This window comes from Lonchura striata, chromosome 18, assembly GCF_046129695.1.
Source record: "Lonchura striata isolate bLonStr1 chromosome 18, bLonStr1.mat, whole genome shotgun sequence".
Classification (NCBI taxonomy): Eukaryota; Metazoa; Chordata; class Aves; order Passeriformes; family Estrildidae; genus Lonchura; species Lonchura striata.
Window position 1 is genome coordinate 10,998,919 of NC_134620.1, and position 24,988 is coordinate 11,023,906.

At 50.5% G+C, this 24,988-nt stretch overlaps 3 protein-coding genes across 4 annotated transcripts; 2 read left to right on the top strand and 1 right to left on the bottom strand.

Annotated features, from left to right (window-relative positions):
* The first annotated feature begins 1,173 nt into the window (after nt 1-1,173).
* On the top strand, nt 1,174-8,745 carry LOC110478139 (sodium-dependent serotonin transporter). The gene is made up of 13 exons (XM_021544590.3): nt 1,174-1,348; nt 2,994-3,128; nt 3,216-3,435; nt 3,572-3,710; nt 3,930-4,064; nt 4,695-4,798; nt 5,093-5,220; nt 5,314-5,426; nt 6,027-6,158; nt 6,249-6,348; nt 6,549-6,649; nt 7,968-8,135; nt 8,323-8,745. The coding sequence occupies exons 1-13, from the start codon at nt 1,174-1,176 to the stop codon at nt 8,401-8,403; spliced, it is 1,731 nt and encodes a 576-aa protein (XP_021400265.2). The 3' UTR covers nt 8,404-8,745.
* A 581-nt stretch (nt 8,746-9,326) lies between these two features.
* Nucleotides 9,327-11,282, top strand: C18H12orf76 (chromosome 18 C12orf76 homolog). The gene is made up of 2 exons (XM_021544589.3): nt 9,327-9,474; nt 9,579-11,282. The coding sequence occupies exons 1-2, from the start codon at nt 9,375-9,377 to the stop codon at nt 9,662-9,664; spliced, it is 186 nt and encodes a 61-aa protein (XP_021400264.2). The 5' UTR covers nt 9,327-9,374; the 3' UTR covers nt 9,665-11,282.
* A 1,203-nt stretch (nt 11,283-12,485) lies between these two features.
* Nucleotides 12,486-24,592, bottom strand: ANKRD13A (ankyrin repeat domain 13A). Of its 2 annotated transcripts, none has more exons than XM_021544702.2 (16): nt 24,541-24,592; nt 24,103-24,210; nt 21,937-22,069; nt 21,701-21,825; nt 21,210-21,255; nt 20,437-20,580; nt 19,862-20,057; nt 19,217-19,283; nt 18,231-18,312; nt 17,481-17,539; nt 16,712-16,848; nt 16,279-16,436; nt 15,743-15,847; nt 15,423-15,574; nt 15,151-15,215; nt 12,486-14,381 (listed from the first exon to the last, which is right to left on the bottom strand). In XM_021544702.2, exons 2-16 carry the CDS (start codon nt 24,196-24,198, stop codon nt 14,183-14,185), a joined length of 1,764 nt encoding a protein of 587 aa, XP_021400377.1. In that variant the 5' UTR covers nt 24,199-24,210; nt 24,541-24,592; the 3' UTR covers nt 12,486-14,182. The 2 variants fall into 2 exon arrangements, with proteins under 2 accessions (XP_021400377.1, XP_021400378.1); XM_021544703.2 differs by lacking the exon at nt 24,541-24,592 and adding an exon at nt 22,635-22,688 and having other exon boundaries at nt 24,103-24,211.
* Nucleotides 24,593-24,988: the final 396 nt, after the last annotated feature.

The window sequence follows — 24,988 nt, forward strand, 5'->3', positions numbered from 1 at the left end:
TCTGTGATTCCATTCTATGATAGCCAAAGCAGCCAGGGCCAGACATAAACAAAACAAACCAAAAGAATATATAAATGTGCTTTTAACTGGAGGTTTCTAACTGTTCCCCGTGTGTGTGCCTGAGGGATTAACAGTGTCCAGAGGCTTCCCGTGCCGGGCAGCTGCGTCACGTCGTCACAGCAACCCGCTCACCATGGCCCTGCAGCCGCAGCTCCCTCCTGTAGATTCTTTTAATTAAAGATGGGAAAGGCTGTGAAAGACAGGGCTGGAGGCCCTCAGAGCCCCGGGAGAACCCGGTGAGCCCAGGTCTGTGCAAGCCCTGCACAGACACCTTCCACTGCAATGAATTTTGCTGTGAAACTGCCACAGGGCAGAGTGGTGGCTTTGGGGATGCTGCCATCCCCTCCTGGTCACAGCTCAGCTGTGAAAGTTATTTCACTTTTGTGTGGCTTTTCCCCAGCAATTCACACCCCAGAGAGACCTGTCGAGCCCAGATGGATGAGATGACCTTTAAAGGTCCCTTCCATTCCAAACCACTCCATGATTCCTGAAGCATCAGTGTCACCTCCTTAGCAAAACACACCAGGGAGAGAGAAATAAGGATTTGTCAGGAGGAAGGAGGAAACACTGTCCCATTTTACCACCTCAGCCCCAAAAACTGAGCCAGAATCCCCTCCCCTAGGTGGGACCCACGGGGTGATGTTTATTCACACAAGGTGAGGTTGGTCCCTATGAGATGATGCTGGTCCCTGCAGGGTCAGGTCCCTGTGGGATGATTCTGGTCCCTGTGGGATGATGCTGGTCCCTGCAGGGTCAGGTCCCTGTGGGATGATGCTGGTCCCTGTGGGATGATGCTGGTCCCTGCAGGGTCAGGTCCCTGTGGAATGATGCTGGTCCCTGTGGGATGATGCTGGTCCCCATGAGGTGATGCTGGTCCCTGCAGGGTCAGGCTGGTCCCTGCAGGGTCAGGCCATTCCCCCGCCCTGGGGCTGCTCTCCCTGGCTGCCTTTGATCAGAGCACGGCTCTGTTTCCCTGCTCTCCGTGGGTTTCCAGCGGGAGGTGGGGAAGTGCAGTCAGCCTGACCCTCCCCTCCTCGGATCTGTCATCCGCAACACAGAAATCCTTCCCAACTTACTCAGCCTGAATCCTGCAGGATTTACCGGGGTGGCAGCATGGCAGAGCAGCCCTGCCTGGGTCCCCCTGCCAGCCCTGCACCCCCAAACCCCCACACCCACCCCAGGGACAAGTGGAGCAAAAAGGTGGATTTCCTCCTCTCTGTCATCGGATTCGCCGTCGATCTGGGCAACGTCTGGAGGTTCCCTTACATCTGCTACCAGAATGGAGGGGGTAAGTACACCACTGGGCTTATTTAAGTCTTCTTTTGGAGAAAAAAATGTCTTTTCCCTTGTTTTCCATCTTTCCCACCCTGAAGAATTCACTGTTTCTTTCTCCTTCTTTGTTTCCAGCTGCTCCACTTCAGACAGGGCGGTTTAAAGACTGACCCAACTTCTCCCGACATCTCTTTTCTGTTTGTGTCTTTCTTCATTCAAAATCCTCCTCCATTCCCTCCATCCTCCTTCCCTGGGGTCCTTTCCTCCTTTCCTGGTCTTTCCCTCCATTCCTCATCTTTCCCTCCTTTCCCAGTGGCGTTAGAGGTGCCTTAGCAGCTCTAGGATCACAAAGGGAAAATTAGCATGGTCCAAACTGCACAAAAAGGATTAAGATCTGTAAATTTGGGCTGGGAAGCTCACACACTTCATGATCTTGGGACTCTGGGAAGCTGCCCTTTGGGATGGCTCCTGGTTTAAAACCATCCTCATGAGCTGTGGATCCTGGCTGGAGCTCCTGAGCAGCCCCAGCTTTGAGGGATCACTGGGAAGCAAAGACACAGAAACACCACAAAGGAAAAAACCTTCAGTAAATGACAACTAAATAAATTGCTTGGAATGGAGCAGGATAGAAACCCCCCTCCCATGGAAATGAAAAAGGAGGGATGAGAATTTTGTGCTGTTTGTGAAAGCGCAGCAGATTTAATTGCCAAAGTTGGCTTTCGGGGAGCATCCTCTACTGCTTGGGAAAATTAGAAAGAGATAATTAGTTCCATACTCAAGGCAAAACTGTGGATCCCAGGTGCCCACGTTGAAACACAGTTATTTGCGAGCTGCTCCTGTGGGATTGGGAGCAGAGCTGAGCCCCTCTGCGTGCCTGTGCTTCAGGTGGGAGGTTTCCACCTGCCCCACACGCACGGGAGGGTGAGGAGTTCTGGGGGAGCACAGCCCCACGGAGGGGGAACACTGGGATGGGCAGCACTGGGCTCACCCACAACACTGGAAACCCTTGGTCCTCTTGGGCCAGTCCTGCCAGGCAGACAGGGGGGCTGCAGGAGGGTGCTGGGGACATTTGGGATACTGGAGGTGACAGGGATACTGGGAGTGCCGGGGTTTTGGGGGATACTGGGGATGCTGGGGTGCACCACACTCACATCTGTCACAGGGAGGAGCCGTGGGGGTTAAATTAACTAATCCCAGCAGAACTCAGAGAGTAGATCCACTTCCAAAAGCTCCATGGGGTACAAGTGTAGCCCCAGTAAAAATGAGGATGTTATGAATAATGCAGATTACAGCACTAATTACGTGTCTTGGGGTGGATGTGAATATTCAGTCAGATTTTCCTCCAAAACTCTTCCAGACCTGAGGGGTGCTGGGTGTCCCCTCCCCTGTGCCCCAATGATTTGTGTGGTTCTTTGTTCCATCCTGGCCAAATGGAGCCTCCCCAGCAAGGGCTGGGACTCCAGCAGGGCTGTCCTGGGAGCCCAGGAGGCTGCAACACCAAGCAGGGTCTCACATCTCTGAGCTCCTCTGAGCAGATCATTTCCAAATCTTCTCACAGACACATCCAAACCTGCTGGGGCAGTGCCAGAAAGGAGGGAGGGAGGGAGGTGACAATGCTGTGGTCCCTTGGTGTTCACCCTGCTCTGCTCCCCACCCTGCAGGAGCCTTCCTCATCCCCTACACGCTGATGGCTGTTTTCGGGGGGGTGCCTCTGTTCTACATGGAGCTGGCCCTGGGGCAGTTCCACAGGACAGGTGCCATCCCCATCTGGAAGCGCATCTGCCCCATCTTTAAAGGTGAGAGACGCCCAGCTGGGGTGACACCGTGACCCCAGAGTCCCCAGGGCCGTGTCCCAGGGCTGAGCCCCATCCTGCTTTCCCCAGGCATCGGCTTTGCCATCTGCATCATCGGCCTCTACGTCTCCTTCTACTACAACACCATCATTGCCTGGGCTCTCTTCTACTTCTGCTCGTCCTTCTCGGGCACCCTGCCCTGGGCAAGCTGTGACAACCCCTGGAACACCCCTGACTGCACCAACTACTTTGGGAAGAGCAACGTGACCTGGACCAACTTCTCCAGGTCCCCCGCCGAGGAGTTTTACACGTAAGTGCTCAGGGGTGGATGGTGTGAGCTGGGCACGTCCCTGAGAGGGCTCTGAGGTGGGAATGCTCCTGAGGAGCTCACGGATTCCCTGCCTGGTGCTGAGCCTGCTCCCAGCCGTGGGGATCCCTGCCTGCAGGAGGAAAGTCCTGGAGATTCAGAAATCCGGGGGTCTGGATGACATCGGGGGGATCCGCTGGCAGCTGCTCCTCTGCCTCTTCCTCATCTTCACCATCGTCTACTTCAGCCTGTGGAAAGGAGTGAAAACCTCCGGGAAGGTGAGGAGAGCTCCAGCACTGCCCTGCCAGGGCAGGAGGGGCCCCTCACCTGGTAGGATCTTGCCACCCACCTGACCATGGAAGAAGGAACGTCACCTCCTCCTCATCCTCCTCCTCATCCTCCTCCTCATCCCCTGCCCCTGAGGCTGCCCCCAGTGAGCCCAGCACGGGGCTTTGGGTTCTGTGTGGTGACACGGGGTGACAGCTGCCTCCCCCCAGGTGGTGTGGGTGACAGCCACGCTGCCCTACGTCGTCCTGCTCATCCTGCTCATCCGAGGGGCCACCCTGCCTGGAGCCTGGAGAGGGGTTGTCTTCTACCTGCGCCCGGACTGGGGCAAGCTCCTGAGCACCACGGTGAGTGTGGGCAGCACCTGGGCTATGGCAGAGTCCAGGACACCCAGCCAGCCCTGCCCATGGGTCTGGCCCCACCACAGGGCAATGGGGCCCTTGTTCCCACAGAAACAAGGTGCCCTGGACAGGCTCTTGGAAATGTAAATCCATAATTGAATCACCCATCTCATTCTGGCTTGGTTTTGTTTGTGCTGTGCTCCCCCTGGGCTGACAGTGGGCTTCCTGTGGGTAATTACCAGGCAGCACTTGAGAATTCTCATTAAAGGTAATGAGGGCTGTGCTGCCAGCACTGAATGTGCCAGGCAGGAGTGGGCACGGCAGGCTTGGGGCTCCCCTCCATCCATCCCTGCTCCGAGCGTGGGCGAGCACGGGTGGCACTGCTGCTGCAGGACCCCAGGGTGGGAACGAGCTCACTCCATGCCACAGCAGCTCCTCAGCCCTCAGGACATCTCCTGGAAAAGGAGATGGAAAAGGAAAGATGTCCAGGAAAGGTGTCTGGACATTTGTGCCAGCACAGCCCCACCCCTGTGCCATGGGGTGTCCATGCCCTTGGTACTGTGGGGCACCTCCCAGCTCCATCCCAGCCCCAAGGACCTCCTGCCCTGCCCATCCTCCTGTTGTTTCTCCCTCCAGGTTTGGGTGGATGCTGCTGCACAGATTTTCTTCTCCTTGGGCCCTGGATTTGGAGTCCTCCTTGCTCTGGCCAGTTACAACCATTTCCACAACAACTGCTACCGGTGAGGGTCCATCCCAGTGGGCACAGCTGCAGTGGAGGCACCTTCTGGTCCCCACTGCCACATGCCAGCAGCTCCTGGTCCCCAGTGCCACATGCCAGCAGCTCCTGGTCCCCAGTGACACATCCCAGCAGCTCCTGGTCCCTGTGGCTGCAGGCTGGGCATCTTTCCCCTTTTCACTGATGGTTCTGGTGTGAGGGGCCAGGAGAGGGAATGGGAGTGGGGGAAGGCCAGGGCAGCTGGAGCGGGGTGAGGGCTGAGCTGCAGTGGGGTCTCTCCCTCCTTTCTGCCTCCCAGGGATGCTCTGGTCACCAGTGCTGTGAACTGCCTCACCAGCTTCCTCTCAGGCTTCGTCATCTTCACCGTGCTGGGCTACATGGCCGAGATGAGGGACGTGGAGGTGGAGGACGTTGCCAGAGATAAAGGTTCTCCTCCCTCCAGCAGCCTCTTCCCCAGGCGGATTCCCACCCACAGGGCTGTGCCAGGGAACAGCCAACCAAGGCAGTGTCCCCTCCTAGGGCCCAGCCTCCTCTTCATCACCTACCCTGAAGCAATTGCCAACATGGTGGGATCCACCTTCTTCGCCATCATTTTCTTCCTGATGATGATCACCCTGGGGCTGGACAGCACGGTAGGAGGGGACAGTCCAGCTGTGTCCCCAGCAGGGACCAGGGGTGGCCATGTCCCACGGCTGATAGTGGGGTGACTGTCACTCTGTTTCTGTTAAAAAAAGAAGAGAAAGAAAAAAGAAAAAGAAGAAGTTTTATTTCTGACCTCGCAATATATAAAATTCTAAAAGTGAGAGTGGATTGGAGGATGAAATTGCCATCTACAACTACACTGGTTAAACTAATAGTCTATCAATTCTCTCTTCTCACAAAGAATGGAAAACAATCATTATTTACATAAACAGTGTGTGAGAACTCCAGTAGAAAAATGTAAACATCAGAAGGTATAGAAAACTTTGAAAAGAACTTTAAAACTTTTAAAAGAACAGGGTGACAGGTGGCAAGGCGAGTTATGGGCATGGGATGGGATGGGATGGGATGGGATGGGATGGGATGGGATGGGATGGGATGGGATGGGATGGGATGGGATGGGATGGGATGGGATGGGATGGGATGGGATGGGATGGGATGGGATGTCCCTGCTCTACCATACAGAATTACTTGGAGAGCAGGGCTGTCCCCACATCCCATTCCCCCACCCCACACCAGCATTTCCTTTGCAGTTTGGAGGCTTGGAGGCCGTGATCACGGCCGTGATGGACGAGTACCCCCAGGTCCTGGCAGGGCGACGGGAGCTCTTCGTGCTCAGCCTCATCACAGTCTGTTTCCTGGGCTCCCTCAGCACCCTCACCTACGTGAGTTCCACTGGCACCACCCTGCCCTGGGCCCCATCCCCTCCTTCACCCCGTGGGGTCTGCAGCCTCCCCCTCCTCCTGCTGCTCCAGGGGGGAGCCTACGTGGTGAAGCTGCTGGAGGAGTTCGGTGCTGGCTGCTCCATCCTGGCCGTGGTGCTGCTGGAAACCATCGCTGTCTCCTGGTTCTATGGTAAGAAACTGCCTCTGTCGTGGAAAAGGCACCTACACAGGAGTGTGGCCCTGCACAGGTGGGTAAATCCAGGGCAGGATCCTGCGTGTGGCTCCTGGCCAGGCTGGCATGGGAACGGAGGGCGTTGTGTCCGTGTGGATGTCCCTGACCCCACGTCCCCAGCGGGATGCTGGGGTTGTGAGGGCTCTCTCCTCTGGCAGGGATCCAGAGGTTCTCCCACGATGTCAAAGCCATGCTGGGCTTCACCCCGGGGCTCTTCTGGAAGCTGTGCTGGGTCGCCATCAGCCCAGCCTTGCTGGCGGTGAGTATCCGTGGCCAAATTACAGACGAGGTCATCACTGTCCCTCTGCACACCCTGCAGGACAGCCCCTCCCCTGTGCTGCCCAGCTCCCCGTGCCATGGATAACTCCCCTCTCACCCACACGAGGTGACCAAGCTGCCAGGAGAGTGGACAGGGCTGTGGGACCTCATTGCAGCCCTCCCCGTGCTGCTGCTCCTGCCACAGTGCCCACAGCCCCAGGACCTCCCCGAGAAAGGGAGCTGGAAGTTCATTTCCCAGCCTTTTCCACAGCTCCAGGGCAAAGCTGGGTGCTCACACAGGTGCAAGCTCAGCTTTGTCTCATCCTGCAGCATCCCTGGCAGGGCCAGCCACGGGTCCATCTCCCGTGTGCTGGGCTGGATCTGTCCCTTTGAAATGCCAGCTCCCACGGCACTTCAAAGGCTGCCATCGGCAGAGGGGTCTCATCTCACCGGATCTGCAGGAGAAGAGAACTTGTGAGGATTAATTATGGCTCTAAGCACTTTGCCCTGGTTATTAAGAGAGGAGTATTATCATCAAAGCACACAGCAAATGGTTTTGTTTCAGCACGGGGCTGAGCAGCCCTCGCAGGCCACCGGCTCACGGGGCTTGTTAGACAGAGGCCCCCAGCCCTCACCCAGCCAGGGAGATGTCCCTGTGATGTCCATGCTGGCTGCTGGCTGGGATTTGGGATGATGGGGGAGCAGCAGGATGTGGAGGGTGCTCATAGAATCATGGAATCACAGAATGATTTGGGTGGGAAGGGACCTAAAATATCATCTCGTTCCATCCCTGCATCCTCATAACCTATGGGGTGAGCTGCCATCAGTGCCAGGGCTGGGGACATCAGGGAATTATTTAGGTTGGAAAAGATTAAAGAGTTCAAGCATTACCCAGCACTGCCAAGGCCATCACAAGGCCCACATCCACACATCTGTTAAAGCCCTCCAGGGATGGGGACTCCACCACTGCCCTGAGCAGCTGTGCCAGGGCAGGACAGTCCTTTTGGTGAGGAAATTTTCCCTGATGTCCAATGTAACCTGGCACAACTTGAGGCCATTTCCTCTGGTTCTGTCTCTTGTTCCCTGGAAGCAGAGCCCAACCCCCACCTGGCTGCATCCTCCTATCAGGGAGTTGTGGGGAGATAGAAAATCCTTCCTTAGCCTCCTTTTCTCCAGGCTGAGCTCCCTCAGCTGCTCCTGGTGCTCCAGACCCTTCCCCAGCTCTGTTCCATTCTCTGGACACGCTCCAGATCTGTTTTGGTGTGAGGAGCCCAGACTGCTCACAGGACTGGAGGCCCCTGTGGCTCTGCTCGTTACAGTTGATAGTCATCAGCTCCCTCCTGGACCAGCCACCCCTGACCCTCTTTGAGTACCAGTACCCCGAGTGGAGCACCTCAGTGGGATTCCTCATCGGAGCATCGTCCTTCATCTGCATCCCCCTCTACATGGTGTACAAGCTCGTCTGGACACCGGGGTCCCTCAAGCAGGTCAGGAGCAGGACTGACGATCCCACGGCTCCTGGGTGGGCTGGAGTGGGCAGGGAGCCCACTCGGGTCAGCCCGAGGCTGGGAGCCGGGCGGGATCCTCAGCATCTTGGAGCGGCAGTGAAATTCCGCCGGGAGAGCTGCCCTGGGAAGCAGGAAGGAAACGCTCTGTGTTCCGTCTCTCAACCAGCGCCTCGCCGTCTGCATTCGGCCCGAGAAGCTCATGCGAGCCCCCCAGGCAGAGGGGGTGGGCATGGCCCCCGTCCTGTAGCGCGGTGGCACGGCCGGGGGACACGGAGAGTGCTCGGGATCCCTCCTTGGCACAGCGATGGGGCAGCTGCCATCGCCCTCCGCACCTGGCATCTCCCCGAGCATCCCGGTGGAAGCGGCACCGGCGGCAGAGCCCGTTCTCGCTGCTGGCAGGGGAACCAGCAGGGAGAACGGGAGCACCGCCGCGGCCCCTGGGCTGGCAGCCGGGCTTGGAGGAGCATCCCAGCTCCCGGAGCAGACGGAGGAATTTGCTCGCGGCTCCCCGTGCGTGTCTGTGGCTGTGCCGGGAGTGTTTGGGAAATAAAGCTGATGCCGATGCTCGGAGATGAGGGGAGGGAGAGGAGCCGGAGCTCGCCGTGCTGTGTTCATGGAGCGCCGTGCGTGTTTCAGCGCTCGGGCTGGGGGACACGGGGAGCCACAAAGATCCAAAATCCGGCGGAGGAATCGCCCGAGCTGGGGGTGGGTCCCAGGCGCTGCCGAAGCCGGGCAGGTCGGTGCCTCCTGCCGCCCCATCCCGGCGGATCCAGGGAATAGGCATCTGAAGAGGGACAGACCCTAATACACCTTATTTTCAAACCAAATCTCGGCTCGGGGAGAAGCCGGTGTGAACCTGCCGGAGCTCCCAGAGCATCATCACCGTTCCTCGGGCTTTGGGGCCCATAAAACACCCAAAAGAACCCACGTTGGGGACAGCGGGGGCTGGGGGGACGAAGATGCCCACGGGGGGTGCAGCGACGCGCGGGGTGGACGCGCGGGTCCGCTCCGGGCGGGCGCGGGGCGCTCCCGGTGCCGGTGCCGGTGCCGGTGCCGGTGCCGGTGCCGGTGCCGGTGCCGGTGCCGGTGCCGGTGTCTCCCACCGCCCCGCTGCCCCGGAAGGCCGGTCCCGGGGCGGGGCGGGCGGCAGGAAGGGGCAGAGCCGAGCGCGGCGCACAAAGCCCGGGGCCCGCGGGGTCCGTGGCGTGTCGCGGCGCGATGGGGCTGGCGGCGGCGCGGGGCTGGGCGCTGTCCCCGCTGTCCCCGGGCCCGGCGGAGCGCAGCCGGCCCTACGCTGTGCTGCAGCACCAGAACCTGGGTGAGGAGCGGGGGGCATCGGGTATAGCCCCGCCAGGACCCGGCCGGGGGCTCGGGAGTTGGTCAGGGAGTGTTTAATGGATGTTCTTTCTCTTCTGGCCGCAGTGCTGCTCGGCAGCATCCTCAGCGCTCTCCTGCTCACCATCATCCTCATGGCCATCTGTGTCTACCGGCCCGTCCGGCGGCGGTAGCGGAGCGGGACCCGCCGGGGCATCGAGAGAATGCTGCATCCCACCCGGTTATCCCACCTGGCATCCATCATCCCAGCACCGCTTCGGTCCTGCCGGGTCTCCCGTCTGGTACCCGCCATCCCGGCGCTGCTCCGGACCCAGCAGGTTCTTCCCTCCGGTACCCACCGTGCCACCGCCGCTCCGGTCCCGCCCGGTTCTCCCCTCCGGTCCCCGCCGTGCCACCGCCGCTCCCGTCAGCTGCTGGGGATGCCCTGAGGATTCCAGTGAGGCTTTTCGCCCATCTCTGCCCGTGCTGTATCACAGGACTCCATGGTGATGTGGCTTCCAGCAGCGCTCTGGCCGGGTGCTGGAAATCACCCCATCCCTCAGCAGACAGACTCCTGGAGCTCCTGGGCTGTGTCCGCAGCAAACCCGCCCGCCTCCCAAATCGCAGCAAATTTCGGCGAGGCTGATCCGACACCGAGTGCTCGAGAGCATCCCCTGGGCTGGCACAAGAACAGGGCGACACTGGGGACATTGTCCGAGGAGCAGCTCCACGTGCTCAGTCACACCACCTCTACTTTTTGCTTTCTGGTTAATTCAGGTCCTTGTTTGAACGCTGAGTCCTGGGGGTTGGATGGGGCTTGGAGCACACCTGGGGTAGTGGGGGGTGTCCCTGTCAGGGCAGGGGGTAGCACAGGATGAGCTTTAAGGTCCCATTCAAAAATATTCCAAAGGTAAAAGCTCGGTGACCCAGCCAGCAGTGGGTGGAGGGTCTGGGCCATTCTTGCCTCTGAGCAGAAACACTGATTTATGACCTGATCCTGCTGTAGTTTTCCCAAGATAGACTTCTCATTCCCGACGTTATTTGCTTTAACTCCAGGCTAAAAAGCCCCAAATAACCTCCCATCAAACCAGCCCTGCTGAACATCTTGGGAACTGGGGTGCAGGTGAGGGATTCCAGCATGTGCTGGTCAGTGTCCTCCTGGCAACAGGAGCCTCCAAAGGTCTGCAAGCCAGGCAGATGCTCTGGAAGAGTCCGAGCTCCAGCCAGACCCATTTTATGCAGTTTCAGTAACAAGTGTTTACACTGAATCCCACTTCCATACAAATGCTGCTATTTTGTTTTGCACTGCTATAAGTAGTAACTGGATTTTACTAATTATTACTTTGATATTTAACATAGGGGTGTTTTGCTTAGTAATTTATTTAGAGTTCTAAAATGTAACTTCCAGAACAATTGTTGTTAACCTGTTCAAACCCTCGTGCTGTATCTGAGGTGTTTTCTGTTCTGTTTCAAGGACACTGAGTGCTGGCATTGAACAGGGATTTTGTTTTGAGAAATGACAGAGTGAGCCTGGCCTCGAACAGATGGAGCTGTTAATCCAAGAGTGAGGCAGCAAGGCAGCACTGCTCTCCCTATTGCTTTCTGCTCCTCCTTTTGCTCACTGATTCCTGTGTTCCTGATTTTTCTCGGTCCTTCACTGCTGTGAAGCCTGGCCTGCAGCCCGTGCTGCTCGTGGGGGTGGATGGTGGAGCTCCCAGCCTCAGCTCTGCATTCCCAGGCAGAATTCCTGTTTGCTCTCATGCCTCACTCCCTGCTATGCCTCTTTGTACAAATAAAACGCTCAGTAAACAATCCAGGCTCTTATTTATTCATGGCTGTGCTGTTTGCTATTAACTGGGCTGGAAAGGGGTGAGGCTGTCCCGATTTCCCACCTCTGGTCTCCTCGTGGCTCCTGCCTTGTTTTTAGTGGGATGGCAGTGCTGGGAGAATGTGTCCATGGATGTTTGTCAGCAAGGAGCTGTTTAACAGCACAACAGAAGCACATCCTACAAGGGTTGTACAGTTTCCAGCAGCTCAGCTATGAATCAAAACTCAGCCAAAGCAATGTAAGAAGGGTTTCCAAATAAAGAAAATCATGAATTGCTGATGCAAAAAACCTTGAAATGAGGGCAAAAGCACGAAAAAAAAAAAAATCAGTTTTGCTTTCAGGAACTAACAGCATCAACTTAAAGAACTTTCAAAGCTGGTTATAGTTTTAGAAGAAGCCACAGGTGTTTGTAACTCTGAGCTTCTCTTTCCTACATCAGCCTCAAGCTGCTTCAGAGAGAGAGGTTGGACTCTGTTTACACAAGTCTTGGTCTTAATATTAAACATACTCAGAACCCTCTGATCCTCTCTTACAAGAAGGTGCACAGAGAAATTAATAGGATTTCCTGCTTTTCACTGCCTTAACATCTGTGTTCTACTGATTCTCCCTTTTCAAGGCAGGGAGACTCAAAACTTGGCTGAAAATGTCCAAAAAGTGTTTCTGGAGATTGTGTCTGATTCACACTGAGCCAAAACTACCTTGGAGAATTTCACAGGTGATAATGTCACTTTAATGTACAAAAAGACAGATAATCAGTAAAAAAAAAAAAAAAAAGGTTCCAAATATAGTGTGAGAAAAAATAACCCGTGTGTGGTGTAGTGTGCAGTACCTTTGGTTTTTCTTCCAGCACACAGAACGTGTCCATCTTACACTGAAAAGGTTCAGTCAGGCTTTAAGAGAAGCAGCATGTGGCTGAGGGAGCAGGGCCTCCTAGTTTTAGCTGGAATGATACAAATGTCAAAGAAAGAAAAAAAAAAAAAAAAGAAAAAGAAAACCAAAAGCTAATCTAATTTATTTTACAGTCCCAGACTAAGAAGCAGGAGTGTAACAAAACTTCAACTGAAAGTGCTCAATGTTCTTTAGTTTAAATATAAAACCAGAACAAGTCAGCTTGAAAAATGCTATTTTTACCCCTCTTGTAACCTTTGAAAAGCTTAGCAGAAGACAGGCAATGCCAGGCAGGCGGGTTTATAAAGGCAACAGCACTCTTTATTTCCACTGAGGAATGCCCACAGCTCCACCTCCTACCTCCCACCTGTCAGGAGCTCAGCATGAGGCCTATTCCCTTTTCCCAACTGTGACAGTCACAGGAATCCCCTTTGCAAAGAAAGAATTTCCAATCCAGCCCATTGCCCCTGTGCAGGACAGTCCCCAATTCCTGCAGCACCCAGGAAGCTGTTTTTTTAGGGATGCAAGTTGTGCCAGGGAATAAAACCAGTGTGGAGAGGCCAATCCTAATATACACTGAAGGAACTGTAATAATTTCCTATGTAAAACAATGGATTATTGGTTTAAAATAGAGTTCCAAGTTACCACTGCCCCACTGGTTATGATCAAGTCCATTTTATAGTGATTTTATGTTGGTTAATTAATAGTTGGTCACCCAGAACTGCCCTGTTTAACCTGAGGAACAGGAGCAGTGTTAGGAGAAAGCTCAGAGCAGCTGTACCAAAGGTTCCTCCAGCCCTGCCAGCCAGAGCAGAAGGATATTGCTCACATTTAACATCTGTAAGGCTTTCCTGTGGCTGTTCATCGTGTACCTGTGGAGTGCACTTGAGAGTCACAGCGTGAGTATTGTAAACACTGAGAGGAGTGCAGATAAAAGAGCTATAAAGATCCTGTATGGCCAAAAACCTGAGGAAAGCTGGTTAAAACAGACCTAGGAATCGTTACAAGACCAGTTTGATGAGTGTAGGCCTAGTGGTTTGGTTTAAAATCAATAAAAATATTCAGGTAAAAAAATAGATGTATTCACATGAAGGACAAGCGCTGGGGTTTTAAAAAGCAACACACGTTTCCCTTGCAGAATTGAAACTTCTCTTCCAGTAAGGACACATGAAAATCTCCCCTGAATTATTTTCCTGGCTGCATTTAGCACCCACATTCAGCCATGCACACCAAGAGATCCCAAAGAAGCACCTGTAGCCATCCTTTAATTCCTTGCTGCTCTCTGAGCAGGGGAACGAGCTGGTTTGGAATCCCTGCAGAAACTGCTGCTGTACTGGACAGATGGTCCCATTTCAGCATCTAAAATTTTACTGGTTACTTGTTTTGTCCTTTTTCAGAAAGCACTAGTTTAATCTGGAGCTTGGATGAGCTGTTCAAGTATAAAATTATCCCTCTTAAGCCAAAAATCTCAATAACTAGAGGAGAGATAACCATATCTAAACAAAACTAACAGAAAACATCTGTCAGCATGAAGAACTACTCTGTGTGTGTATAGGCAGGGAGATGCTCTCCCATGAAACAGCTGGAAAAACAGGCAATGGCTTTGAATTATTAAGAAATAATGAAGCAGATGAGTATTTCTTTGGTAAGTAATGAAGTTTCCCTCCTGAACTCCCCATAAATCAGGTTTTCAAGCTTTACTGCAATCCTACATCCTGATTCAAAGCAAAATTTCCATCTGCTCTTCAATAAATAAGTTTAGATAAAAACATTTCCTTCAAAGCTAAGACTGCATGGTTGGAGAGCCAAATGTGGAGTCCTGTGATCTACAACTCCCCCCAAAAAAACTAAATCAGGTTTTTGCAGCTGATGTCAACTTAGAAGGCAGTAAAACGTTTCCTTAAGCAATCCGGGAGTGGTCTTCAGACTGACAGCTCTGACAATCTCCAGTTTTACACAGATTTGGTCATCCCTGCTTCAGGAGGTCACTTAGCAGCTATTTTTCCACAAGGGAGAGCTGTAAAACTTGCTGAAGCTCTGCATCTTCCTTTTCCCGACGCTGCTTCTCCTGTTCCTCCTGCTCCCTCACAGACAATTCCATGGCAAGCTGCAAGTCCTTCTCAAAGCTGGAGGTTTCACTGGAGCTGCTGCTGTGGGAGTTCCCTGATCCTGCCAGAAAGCTCTCCTGCAGTGCCCTGATGGAAAAGAACAACTTTGAGAAGTAAAAGAGACAGAGCCTGTCTCATATTCTTTGCAATGATCCTTCCTGGCAACTATTTTAGACTCACAAACTTAAAAAATCTCTCCCAGAGGGGAGAAAACAGTTTGAGGATATGAGAGCAGCTGCTCCAACACTTGTAAAATTCCCAAAGTCAAACACAGATTACATATTCCTTTGAATTTTTCACAGATACCAACACTTCTATTTTCAATGAGCCTCTAAAAGCATCCTCACCTGGTTTAAAGGATATTTCATGTACAGAAGAACCCAGAAGATTTAGTTCCTGGTTTGTTTGCACTTAACTGCAGAAAGACTCCACAGACACCAGAGCCTATTTTAAAGTGTCCATTAAATATATGTTTTTAAGGATTACATAAGGATTTTGAAAAGATAGAAAGATGTCTTGAAGTGTGCAGTGTCTAATAACCAAACACTCAATGCAGAGGGACCAAATTCAGAGTTTTTAAGAGCAGAAGAGAAGGACTGGGTTTGCATGTTGGGTAAAGAATCTGTTGTGTGCACAGACCAGCCTCACAGCTGGAAAGAACTACACAACATCAACCAGGGAGGCCCAGTTTGAAGTTCTTGTTTCTTGGAAAAGTTGGAAGAAGCACAAGAAGTAACCTTGAGTTTTGTGCATTTGTTCATATACATTTAAAAAAATTGCCAAATTGCTTCATGCTACTGCTGGGGGTATTTTTGCTCTGTCACTGCATGGTTTGATGTGAAAAATAGATACTTACTTCTGATACTGCACGTTGAAGTCTGGGAAATATGCAATTGCTCCATTGGAAAGCTCCTCCAATTCCTAGAGATGGGCAAAGAGACAAATCCACAGCAGTTATCAGATCTGCAGAGTAACTCACTGAAAATAAACCCTTAAACCACCTTTAATTTCTTCTTTGAAGTACATTATTTTTATCTTCTAAAGTCTTAGAGAAACTGATCCTACACTGGTTTCCTTCAGCTTTTGCTGCACAGCCCAAGCTGCCCCTGTACAGACCCCAGCACTTACCTGATTTGCACGAGATTCCAGCAAGCTCTGCTGGATGGCAAACTGCATGATCTCATTATCCTCATCCTGCACATGGATGTTCCTGCCATCATCCTGGATGTGGTAGCATTTGGGGATCTCAAACACCGACTGGTCGACCTCGAAATTAGCACCTACAGAAGCCAAATAAAGCTAAAAACACAGTTTGTAACTGGAAAGGTTTTGATGAATGTTTTTGCAGGAACACCTTGCAGCTCCCACTGTTCAATTCCCTGCAGTTCAGTTTCTCTCTCCTCTTTGCATTCCAGGGACAGGGATGTAAAAAAGGTGGGATCCCTTACCTGCATCACTCTGTGCACCTCCAGGAGAGGTTCTCTCAGCTGTCCTGCAGCTGTTGACATTTTCAAAAGTAATTCGGGCATTCAGCACATGAAACAGGGGAATTTCTGTAAGAGTCCAAGATTTCTGTCAAAATGTGAACCCCTATTCACTTCCATTCCCACATCAAACCCTTACAAGATTTATGGGATATATTCCACAACAGCTTCCTATAATGACAAAGCACAGAGGAACTCACCTCACCAAGAAGGTGGCTTTAGTTAATCTCAATCTCTCTGTAGATTTCTTATTTTAAAATAAGATTTGCCAAATTCAAGGCACTGAAGCTAAGAGGAAAGGGGCTGACAACAGCTCATTCTCACAGAATTGACATTGTCTTTAAAATGGTATTTCTGGATTGACTCCAGATATACAAAACAATGGTTTAGGTAGAAGTGAGACAACTAAAAAGCCAATGTGGTTTTTTGTAAATAATACATTACAAAACCAAAAGGGAAAAAATGGACAAGGTGTTACAATAAAAATTGCTCAATATTACCGATTTTGACAGGAAATCCTGGTGGAAATTCCAGAGTGATGAAATCCCTAAGTCTGGCAAAATGAGCACTGGTTCTGGCCATCAGGTCAATGATTGGAGTCACTTGTTCCATAAGAGACAAGGGGAACTCTTCACTCATCCATAAGGTTGCTTTAAATCTTAAAGAAAACGTGGGATACAAACATCCTAAATTCACAGTTTAGGAACAGATGCAAAGCAAAACAGGCAATTGGGCAGTGACAGGAGGTTACTAACAAGTTACAGCACCAGCCCAAATGTTTGCTTTGACTCAGTGGAATGATAAATAGAGTATTTCAAGATCTCTCTTCTAATTAATTGTGAGAACCACACTGGATATTTGTAAAAAATGGTTTCCAGGTATTAGATAACTGGGAAGAGACAAACTAGAAATAGTTAAAATGGTATTTCTCACTTCTGTGTTCTAACAGTGACTTCCTTTGGTCTTCCTATGTCTCTGCCTTTCAAATCAAATTCTGGGTTGAAGTATTCCTCCAGAGTAATAGCAGTGGGATTGTTGGTTGCAGCATACTCTGTAGTCCTGGATGTACTCTAGAAGGAAAGAGAGAAAAACAACACGAAAAGTGCTGAACAGACAGTGGCTACTATAAGAAACTTTTATTTTACCCTTTGTGAAACAACTCCTTCCCTAATTCAGACACAGTGACACACAACCATAAACACCAGCTGTTATTAGACTAAGGTTTTATTCTGTTTTACTGAGGTTAAAAATCTCCAAATTTTTAGAGACAATAAAAATCTACTTAGATACTTTAAAGCTGGAAACCAACTAGAAATGCACAAACAAGCCACAGCATTTCCAGGCTCCAAATCCTTGAGTAAAGTCAAAACTTTGAGGGAGAATTTGAACCCCAAATCTCTAAATCCCTGTAAATGAGCAATGCCATCCTGACAGAGAGCCAGCAAATCCATAATCCAGTGTTCTTTCACAGTTTAGAAGCAAGGGAGCTTCTAAAGCCACATGGAATTATGGAATGGTTTGGGTTGGAAGAGATCTTACGGTTCACCTATTTCCAACCAAACAAAAACATCCTCAGGGCAAATGAAAACTTTATAATCAAAACTGTTGCCAAACTAAGGAAACAAGAAGTGAAACAAGAGGTGACTCCACACACCAGGAATTCCTACTGGCACAGTGACCTGTGCTGACATCAGACACTCACCTGAGCACCACATTCATGCTCCACTGTCCCCAGGAATGATTCCAGAGGGTTCCTATCAGCTTCAGGCAACAGGAAGGAAAACAAAAACAGCCATTAGTATTAACTAGCAGTAAAACTGGCACTCAGGCCAGGCTTCCCACCCAAAGGGAAGTTGTTGAGATCTCCTGTGAGCTTTACCAGGCAAGCCCAGCACCTACAGCTGATGGTGTAAAACAGGTACAACACACAGAATAGAACACAGATTTTCAGTGGTTTCTGTGATTAGCAGACACCTTCATGAGTCCCAGTGCCTCAGTGCCCCATGGTAGGAGAATTTCCATATACAGTTACTGGCTGGTCACCCTTTAGTCTAATTCAAATACCAGAAGAAATTAGTAGACCAAAACAAAAATTCCAAGCCAAAAAAAGCCTCTGTGAATCTTATATCCATGGCCAAAGTGAAGTAAGGGCAGGAATACATTCCAGAGCAGGAAAGTGCAGCCTTTTAAAACTGTCAGTAAACTTTCAACAGGTTTGAAGGGTTTTTCCTTCCTCTAAATACAGCTAGGATAAAACCAGGTTCATTTCTAGGTTAAGAGTGAAATAATGAGCTGCCTCAGACACAGAACATGTCAAAGAAAAGCAGGGCAAAGTCAGCAAGAAGAGAATTTTCTTGTTTGTCTGCCCAATTCTTCAGATACAGAGGAGATGTCTGAAGAACTGAGAGCTGAAGGGTTCTATTTATTCCCAATTTTCCTATGGGGAAGATACCTTTATATCTTCTCTTCTCCTCTTCTGTTAAATGTTCTGTTCTGATCCGTGTGATCACGTTGACGTTGTTTGCCGTGTAGACCTTACAAGAAAAGACAGGGACAAAAACCAAAAAAGAGTTCCCCAGTAAAACATCATGTACACAAAACTAATTGAACCAACCTCAACACCAGACAGGCATTTCCAAGAGATTTTAAGAGGGAATGGAAAAGAACAGTCAGGGAACACTATTTCTAATCAGAATTAGTTAGAAGACCTCAGAAATTATATTTAGTGACAGGTTAGTTCTGCAGGAACATAAAGGAACCTCCTGTCCAGCTGAACAGCCCTGCACTATTACCAGAAAAAACCTTCAGATAAATGTAAAAGCTATTCAGCACTTACTCTTCTGGTGAATGAAATTACAAAATGTAATTTATTGCACCAATTCCCAAACCTGGAGTAATCACAGAATCAGGGAAATTAAATCTCGTGATTCTGAACCTAAATTCCACAGCAAGGCTGCAAAACCACCTTGAAAAATATTTCACTGAGGTGAAATAGAGGTCAAAACCAGTGTCAGGAGGAACCATTCTAAGCAGCTGTGATTCAGGTGCAGGGCAGAGTCCAGTTCAGGAATTCATGATGCCACTCATGGCTGCTGGTCCTTGTTATTATCAACAGGTTCCTCAACTTTCACCCACTGAAACAAAGGCAGTGTTCAAGTATGAGTTAAGTGCCAGCCTTTGGAAAGGAGGACTGCAGGCAGCTCTGCTGAATCTTTTGTCCCTCTTCTCCCCTCTCTGATCCCGCTGGTGACATTCCTGCACAAGGGCTCCATCCCTCCCACAAGCCTGGAAGCTCCTAACTCCAGCCCAATTCTGCTGGCAACACAATGAATGTCCCAATAGGAATTTTGAGACCTGAAATAGTCAGGAAACACAGAAAAAGCAGAGCCAGACTTCAATTTGCTGCAAGATCTATCAGAAGAACAGAACAGGCTTTACCTTTGCTTCATAACCATTGACACCTTCTGATTTTTCTGTCCTCCATACCCAGAATCCAGATGTGGTTCTGACAAAAAAGGAACACTGTTCGTGTCTACACAGCTGCATTTCTATACAACTCCCCAGCTAGTTATTCTAAATCTCATTTTAAACAACATTTGACAGATTATTAATCCCAGATACCTGGATAAATAGGGGTAGTCATGAAGAAAGACAAATGTGTGTCTGTTAAAAGACACACTGTATATGTTTACTTGAAGTACTCATGTGAGAGTTGACTTATTTGGTACCAAATCCAACTTCTTGTCCATAGTTCCAGCACATGGATTTCAGTGAAATGTAAATTTGCAGTGAGCAATTGACTCAATCTTAGAGGCCTTTTCCAACTTAATGATTCTGTCCCACTAATATGATAAACTGGAAGTTTTCTGCCAATGATTTCTTTCAAATGGGAACTTTTTGCCAAGCTATAGTGGCAATTTGACCAACCCAAATTTCTTTATCTAGCAATTTATGAAGTTTAAATTAATTTCAGACCCAGCCCTAAAAGTTTTCATTAACAAAGCTTTTGCGAGTTTGTCATTAAAGTTTTTTTCAGACATTACATTAAAATGTTTATTTGCTAAGAGAAACTCTCTGCCTTACCTTTCAAAAGCAATGTTTTTGGTATCAAGGCACGTGCTGATGATTGGAGATGTAAGGCGCCTCTCCACATCTTTCCTCTTGGGCGTCATCGATCCCAAAGTCAAACGTTTCATGTGCTGGGAGATCTCAAACCTCTCTGTTGTCACCAACTTGTCATCGTGGTTGATCTCAATCAGCTCTGCCCAGCCACCAGTGTCTGGTGGAAAAGTTAAAAAAGTCAGCAAGTGCTCCAGGGTGAAAAGCTGGGGGTGTATCGTGTATCAAACCTGGGTGTTTCTGCACTCAGCTGGGATCAAACTTGGAGATGGAACTAAAATTATTTTTTATACGCAGGGCAGCAGAAAAGAAGGAGGGAAACAGTAAAATACTGACATTTTACCCCATCACCAAATTTTTACCTCAGATTTACTCAAAGCAAAGAAGTTACACCATCATAAAACAGTATCTCTGCGAAACACAAACATAAGCATAAAACCTTCATAATGCACAGAGGCTTTTTTTGTGTAAAATCAGGATTTCTCACTGTGCTCATACAGTGTTTGGGGGCCAGTGGTGCAGACAGGTGAACTCTTTACCTTCTCCCTTGAAGATGACAGTCCTCCTGCCCCTCTCCCAGCTCATGTTCTCGAAGCCCAGCAAGGTGATGTCCACACGCAGCTTGGCCCGGCTCTTCCAGATGCGGCAAACATCGCTCGGGCACACCCTGGAAACCAGGGGCACTGGGAGAAATGGGAGAAATGCAAAGGGAAAATGTGCAAGAGGTGCAGCACTGAGGAAATTAGTTCAAGCACAGGGATTGCTCACTCCTGGGAATGTCATTCCAGAGGAGGTGAGATACTGATCATCTTCAGCTTTAAGAACAACCAGCTTAGGGGAAAACCGGCCTAATTTAAAGATGAATATGGAAAGGAAGAAGATATTTGTTTGGACTGCAAGGTTTGAAATGGCATAAACCCCATGCCTGGTCGTCTAATATTTGATATTTGATATATTTAATCAGCTGTGAGACCTAATGTTCATTCCTTTCAGGGAAAAGCAGGTACTTCCTCAAACAACCAGTGAATCCATAGATGACACACGATCAGTTGTGGATGGCCAGGGACAGGTAAAAAAAAACCCAAGAAAAGTCTCCAGGCAACAGCAACAACAGCTAAATTCTCCACTACCAAAACCCAACCAACCAGACACACAGGAAACAAAGAATAATTGTGCAACAAAAGCACAAGAGGTCATTTTGAGATGGAGAAGAGGAAGATTGCAGGGAGCGGATATCTCCCTGCCTGCACTGTGGGACATTTCTAACTCATTTTTACAGCTTGAAATTGGTAACAAGGAGCAGGATCCTTACCCCAGCTAGTGAACTCCCATTTCATTTCCACATAAAAGTCAGGAGTCTGCAGAAGGAAAACACCTGATGAGTACTTCATGAAATAGTTTGACAGTCAGTGCAGCATTTCCTGTGAACATTTTAGATAAAGGAAAAAAAAAAAAAGAGAGCAAAACTGGAGAAATGATTAGCCAATGCTAAAACTGAAATTGAAAGTTGCAAACACAACAGGCACTGCCCTGCCCCTGCTGCTTTCTGGGGAGCTGTTCTTCCTTGTTTTACTGGAGAGGCAGCAGTGCCTTCAAAATTCAGCCTCCAATGCTGGAGTACATGACAAAGGATTTAAATAAAGTCAAGGAAAAGCCTCCATGTCCTTCAGGACTACGGAATATGCAGGTTGGAACAAAACACAATTACCCAGCTGATTGCAATAGTTAACTGAACTACTTGAATGAGTATTCAAGCAGAGATTTCAGTCTAGAATGAGAGTTTACACTTCAATAAATCCTTACCTCGTTAATCTTCTGCAGTAACTCGGGAACTCCTCCGAGGGTCATGGAGGTCTGCTGGTAGTCCCGATGCTGCAGGATCAGCTGGACCATCTCTGGATCCCCTGTGCTGACAGCCTCATGCAAAACTGAAAGAAAGCCAGCCACAGCCTCGTGTCACTTTGCTTGCTGACCAAAATTCCATATAAAAACACAGAACAGCTGCTACTGAAAGACTGACACCCCAGGTTGTTCCTTACCCGTCCATCCCTGCGCGTTCTCCTTGGTCACATCTGCCTTGTGCTGCAGGAGGACCTTGGCAGATTCGATGTAACCCAAGGAAACAGCCAAGTGCAGCAAGGTCCTGCCCCGTGGATCCCGCTGGTCAACATCCTGTCAGTGTCCAAGAGAGAGTAACAGAGCTCATCAGAGCCTGCACAAACACAGGGCTCATCCAGGAGTCAGCATTCCCTGCCATTCCCATGGATCCACTCCCAAACTCTCCTGCACCGCCCTTCTGCGGGGCTGCCTTGCTTCCCCACGTGAATAAAAGGAGAAGCAGAACGGGGCCTATGAAATGACACAAAATCTGTAGGACAGGAGTTCTTGTTGATGCTTTTCATTGCTTTTTCTGTCATTATTTCCCCTCTGGCTCCCCCCAGAAGGCTCAGGAGGAGTTCTGTCCGTGTGCATCACCCCACGGACAGCCAAGAGCCTGAGACCCCACAGAGAGTTTAAACTGTACAACAAAATGGGGGGGAAAGGGGAAAAAAAAGGCAACAGGACATACAACACGGCTTTTGGACAGCACTTTTGGAAAGGACAGAAGCAGATGGTGTTTCACAAAGCACACACACAGCACAATGAGGAGTGAGGGCATTCTCTGCAAGTCACTAAAGTAAAAAATAAACTACACAGGCACAAATATCCAAAACATGCAAGCACAACATACTCATACCTTACACATTTTTCACTATTAGCTTAGAGATTTGAAACAGAAGAGCATCTATAACTAAAGGAAAAGGGGAAAGTCAATAGCAGAATGAGAAAGGAAGGTTATTATGCACGTTAACAGCGTTATCTGACAGCTTCAAGTCAGAATATCTCACAGAGAGTGGGAAAGCTTCACTTTAAAGCATCTTCACTTCTGGGGTGGAACATTAATTAATTTGTTTCTCCACCTCCTGCAGCTCTAAAGAGCTCCAAGGGTCCCTCCCCACTGTTTGTTGCTGTTCCCTGGTCCCCACATGCCCCACCCCATTTGCCACTCCAGCCACAGCTGGGAAGTGCCTTTGATTCCTTCACAGGTCCCTCCAGCAGCAGGAAGCTCATCCCAAAGCAGCAGGGGGAACCAGATCTTTGGAATACTTAAAAAAAAAAAAAAAAAAAAGAAAAAAAAGGTGTTTAAAAGCAGGTAAAGGAAGAGACACAGTCCATCTTCACACGCTGCTGGCTTCCACAGGGAATGGAGGGAGGAAGCAGCATTCCACAGGTGGGAGCTGCTGAGTGATCCCTATTTAACCATAAACTCTCACAGATGTCAGAAGTAAACACACAGGAGCAACGTGCCAGTGAGGTTAAAGATTTTGTTAAGGCATAAGGTGATATAAATGAGGTAAAAAGTGACTGCATTCCAAAGATTCTCCCAAACCAGGGCAGGAACATGCTCTAAGCAGGAATTAGTAAGTCAGGTGCACCGTTAGAGCTGCAGGTGACAGGAGGTGGCACAGCCGGTCTTGGGCTCACGTACTTGTGGTGTCAGGTATAATTAATTAATCAGCTCTGCTCATTAACTGTACCTCGCTCTAGCCCGTCAGAGCTTTTGCACAGCAGCTCAGCCAGGAGGATTTTTGCTGCTCAAGCTCTGCTGCAGCTTTCAGGCTGTTTCCTTACGTCATCATGTCCCAGAGAGGGGACAGCTTTGTGTTTGCTGCTCTCCAGCACTAAACAATGATCCATTTCTATTTTTTTTTTTTTTTACCAGAGATGCTGAAAACATTCCAACCCATATAAAAACTCTGTCCTCATTCTTGGGCAGCGACAAACCTGTAAGAACTGATGGTGCTCAGCAAAGTGAGGGCTTGGTTTGATGTCCAGTAGCACCAGCTACCTTTGCTGCACGTTGACTTCCCATTAAGACAAACACTATTTATTGCTTTAATAAATAAATTAATATCCATCACAGCTGCCCTCCTTGAGCTCTCCCCTAAAGAGCAACGCTCAGAGCAAAGCTTTACAGATGGGAAGCCAACGTTTAGTATCTGACATAAAAATATATTCCCACACCTTCTCGCATCACTCCCACACCACAAATAAACAGGTAACCGAGTGCAGGGATCCCTCAAGCAGCGCCACCAGGGTGATCCTCCCTGGCACAGCAGCGAGCCAGGGCCAGCAGCCCCCCAGCAGCCCCCGAGCCCCGGTACCTGGTCCCGCAGCTCCTCGTCCAGCCGCCGGTAGTCGTTATTCCACACCAGGACGTGCAGGGGGAAGGCGCTGCCGGCCCCGCCGGGGGAGCTCATCCCAGCACACACCTGCGAGCCGGGGGGGACCCTCACTCTCTCCTCTCTGGATGCTCCCACGTCACTCAAGCCCTGAGCCCTTCAGCTTCTGGTCTCTGCGGGCACCCACCTGGCCCAGGTGTGCGTGTGCGGGCCACGACCCCCCAGGAACCGTTCAGCCCTCTCCGAAGGGAGCCCCATGCAAAACCCCAGCGCGGGGGTCTCCCCTGCTGCTGCTGGTGCCCCTGGCAGCCCCCGGGTCTCCTCCCGGAGTCCGCTCGGCGCCGCTCCCGGGCTCGCCCCGCTCCCCCTCAGCCGTCCCGGCCCCTCTTCCCCGTCCCTCCGGGGACGGCTGGCACCGACCACAGCGCGCCCGGAGCAGGGGGGTTTCCTCGCGGTGCCCCGCACTCCTACCGCCACCGACAACCGCACGGAAAGCGGAAGCCGCTCCCCCTCCCCCTCTGAGGGCGGACGGATGGAACGTCCCGCCCGCAGCTGTCCCATTGCCTTCCCCGCATGGGGTGCGCTCACCGCTCTCACCCCGCCTTCGCCCGGCCTTGGTTTGGCTCGCCCGCCCGCCATGGCGGGTAAGGGCAGGGCTTGCTGCACAGCGGCCTCTCCCAGCAGGCTTCCGAAGCCACATCTCTCCCATAACCCCGCCGAGAGGGCGCAGCGGGCAGGCGGGCCCGGGCGGGAGCGCTCGGTGCCGCGCCGCTGAGCCGGAGCTCAGTTTGAAGGCAGGCCCCCGTGCCAGGAGTAAAGATGGCGGCACGGGCGACACGCGGAGCGGCAGAGGGGGTCTCGTCGCGCA

Coding starts and splice junctions, on each gene's coding strand:
- LOC110478139 (XM_021544590.3), top strand. CDS start 1,174: ATGGCAGAGCAGCCCTGCCTGGGTCCCCCTGCCAGCCCTGCACCCCCA. Junction 4,799..5,092: donor TTCCACAACAACTGCTACCG/GTGAGGGTCCAT, acceptor TCTGCCTCCCAG/GGATGCTCTGGTCACCAGTG. Junction 6,159..6,248: donor CCCTCAGCACCCTCACCTAC/GTGAGTTCCACT, acceptor CTGCTGCTCCAG/GGGGGAGCCTACGTGGTGAA.
- C18H12orf76 (XM_021544589.3), top strand. CDS start 9,375: ATGGGGCTGGCGGCGGCGCGGGGCTGGGCGCTGTCCCCGCTGTCCCCG. Junction 9,475..9,578: donor GCTGCAGCACCAGAACCTGG/GTGAGGAGCGGG, acceptor TTCTGGCCGCAG/TGCTGCTCGGCAGCATCCTC.
- ANKRD13A (XM_021544702.2), bottom strand. CDS start 24,198: ATGAGCTCCCCCGGCGGGGCCGGCAGCGCCTTCCCCCTGCACGTCCTG. Junction 20,058..20,436: donor TGTCATCTTCAAGGGAGAAG/GTAAAGAGTTCA, acceptor CTTTTCCACCAG/ACACTGGTGGCTGGGCAGAG. Junction 15,216..15,422: donor TGGAATCTCGTGCAAATCAG/GTAAGTGCTGGG, acceptor GCCCATCTCTAG/GAATTGGAGGAGCTTTCCAA.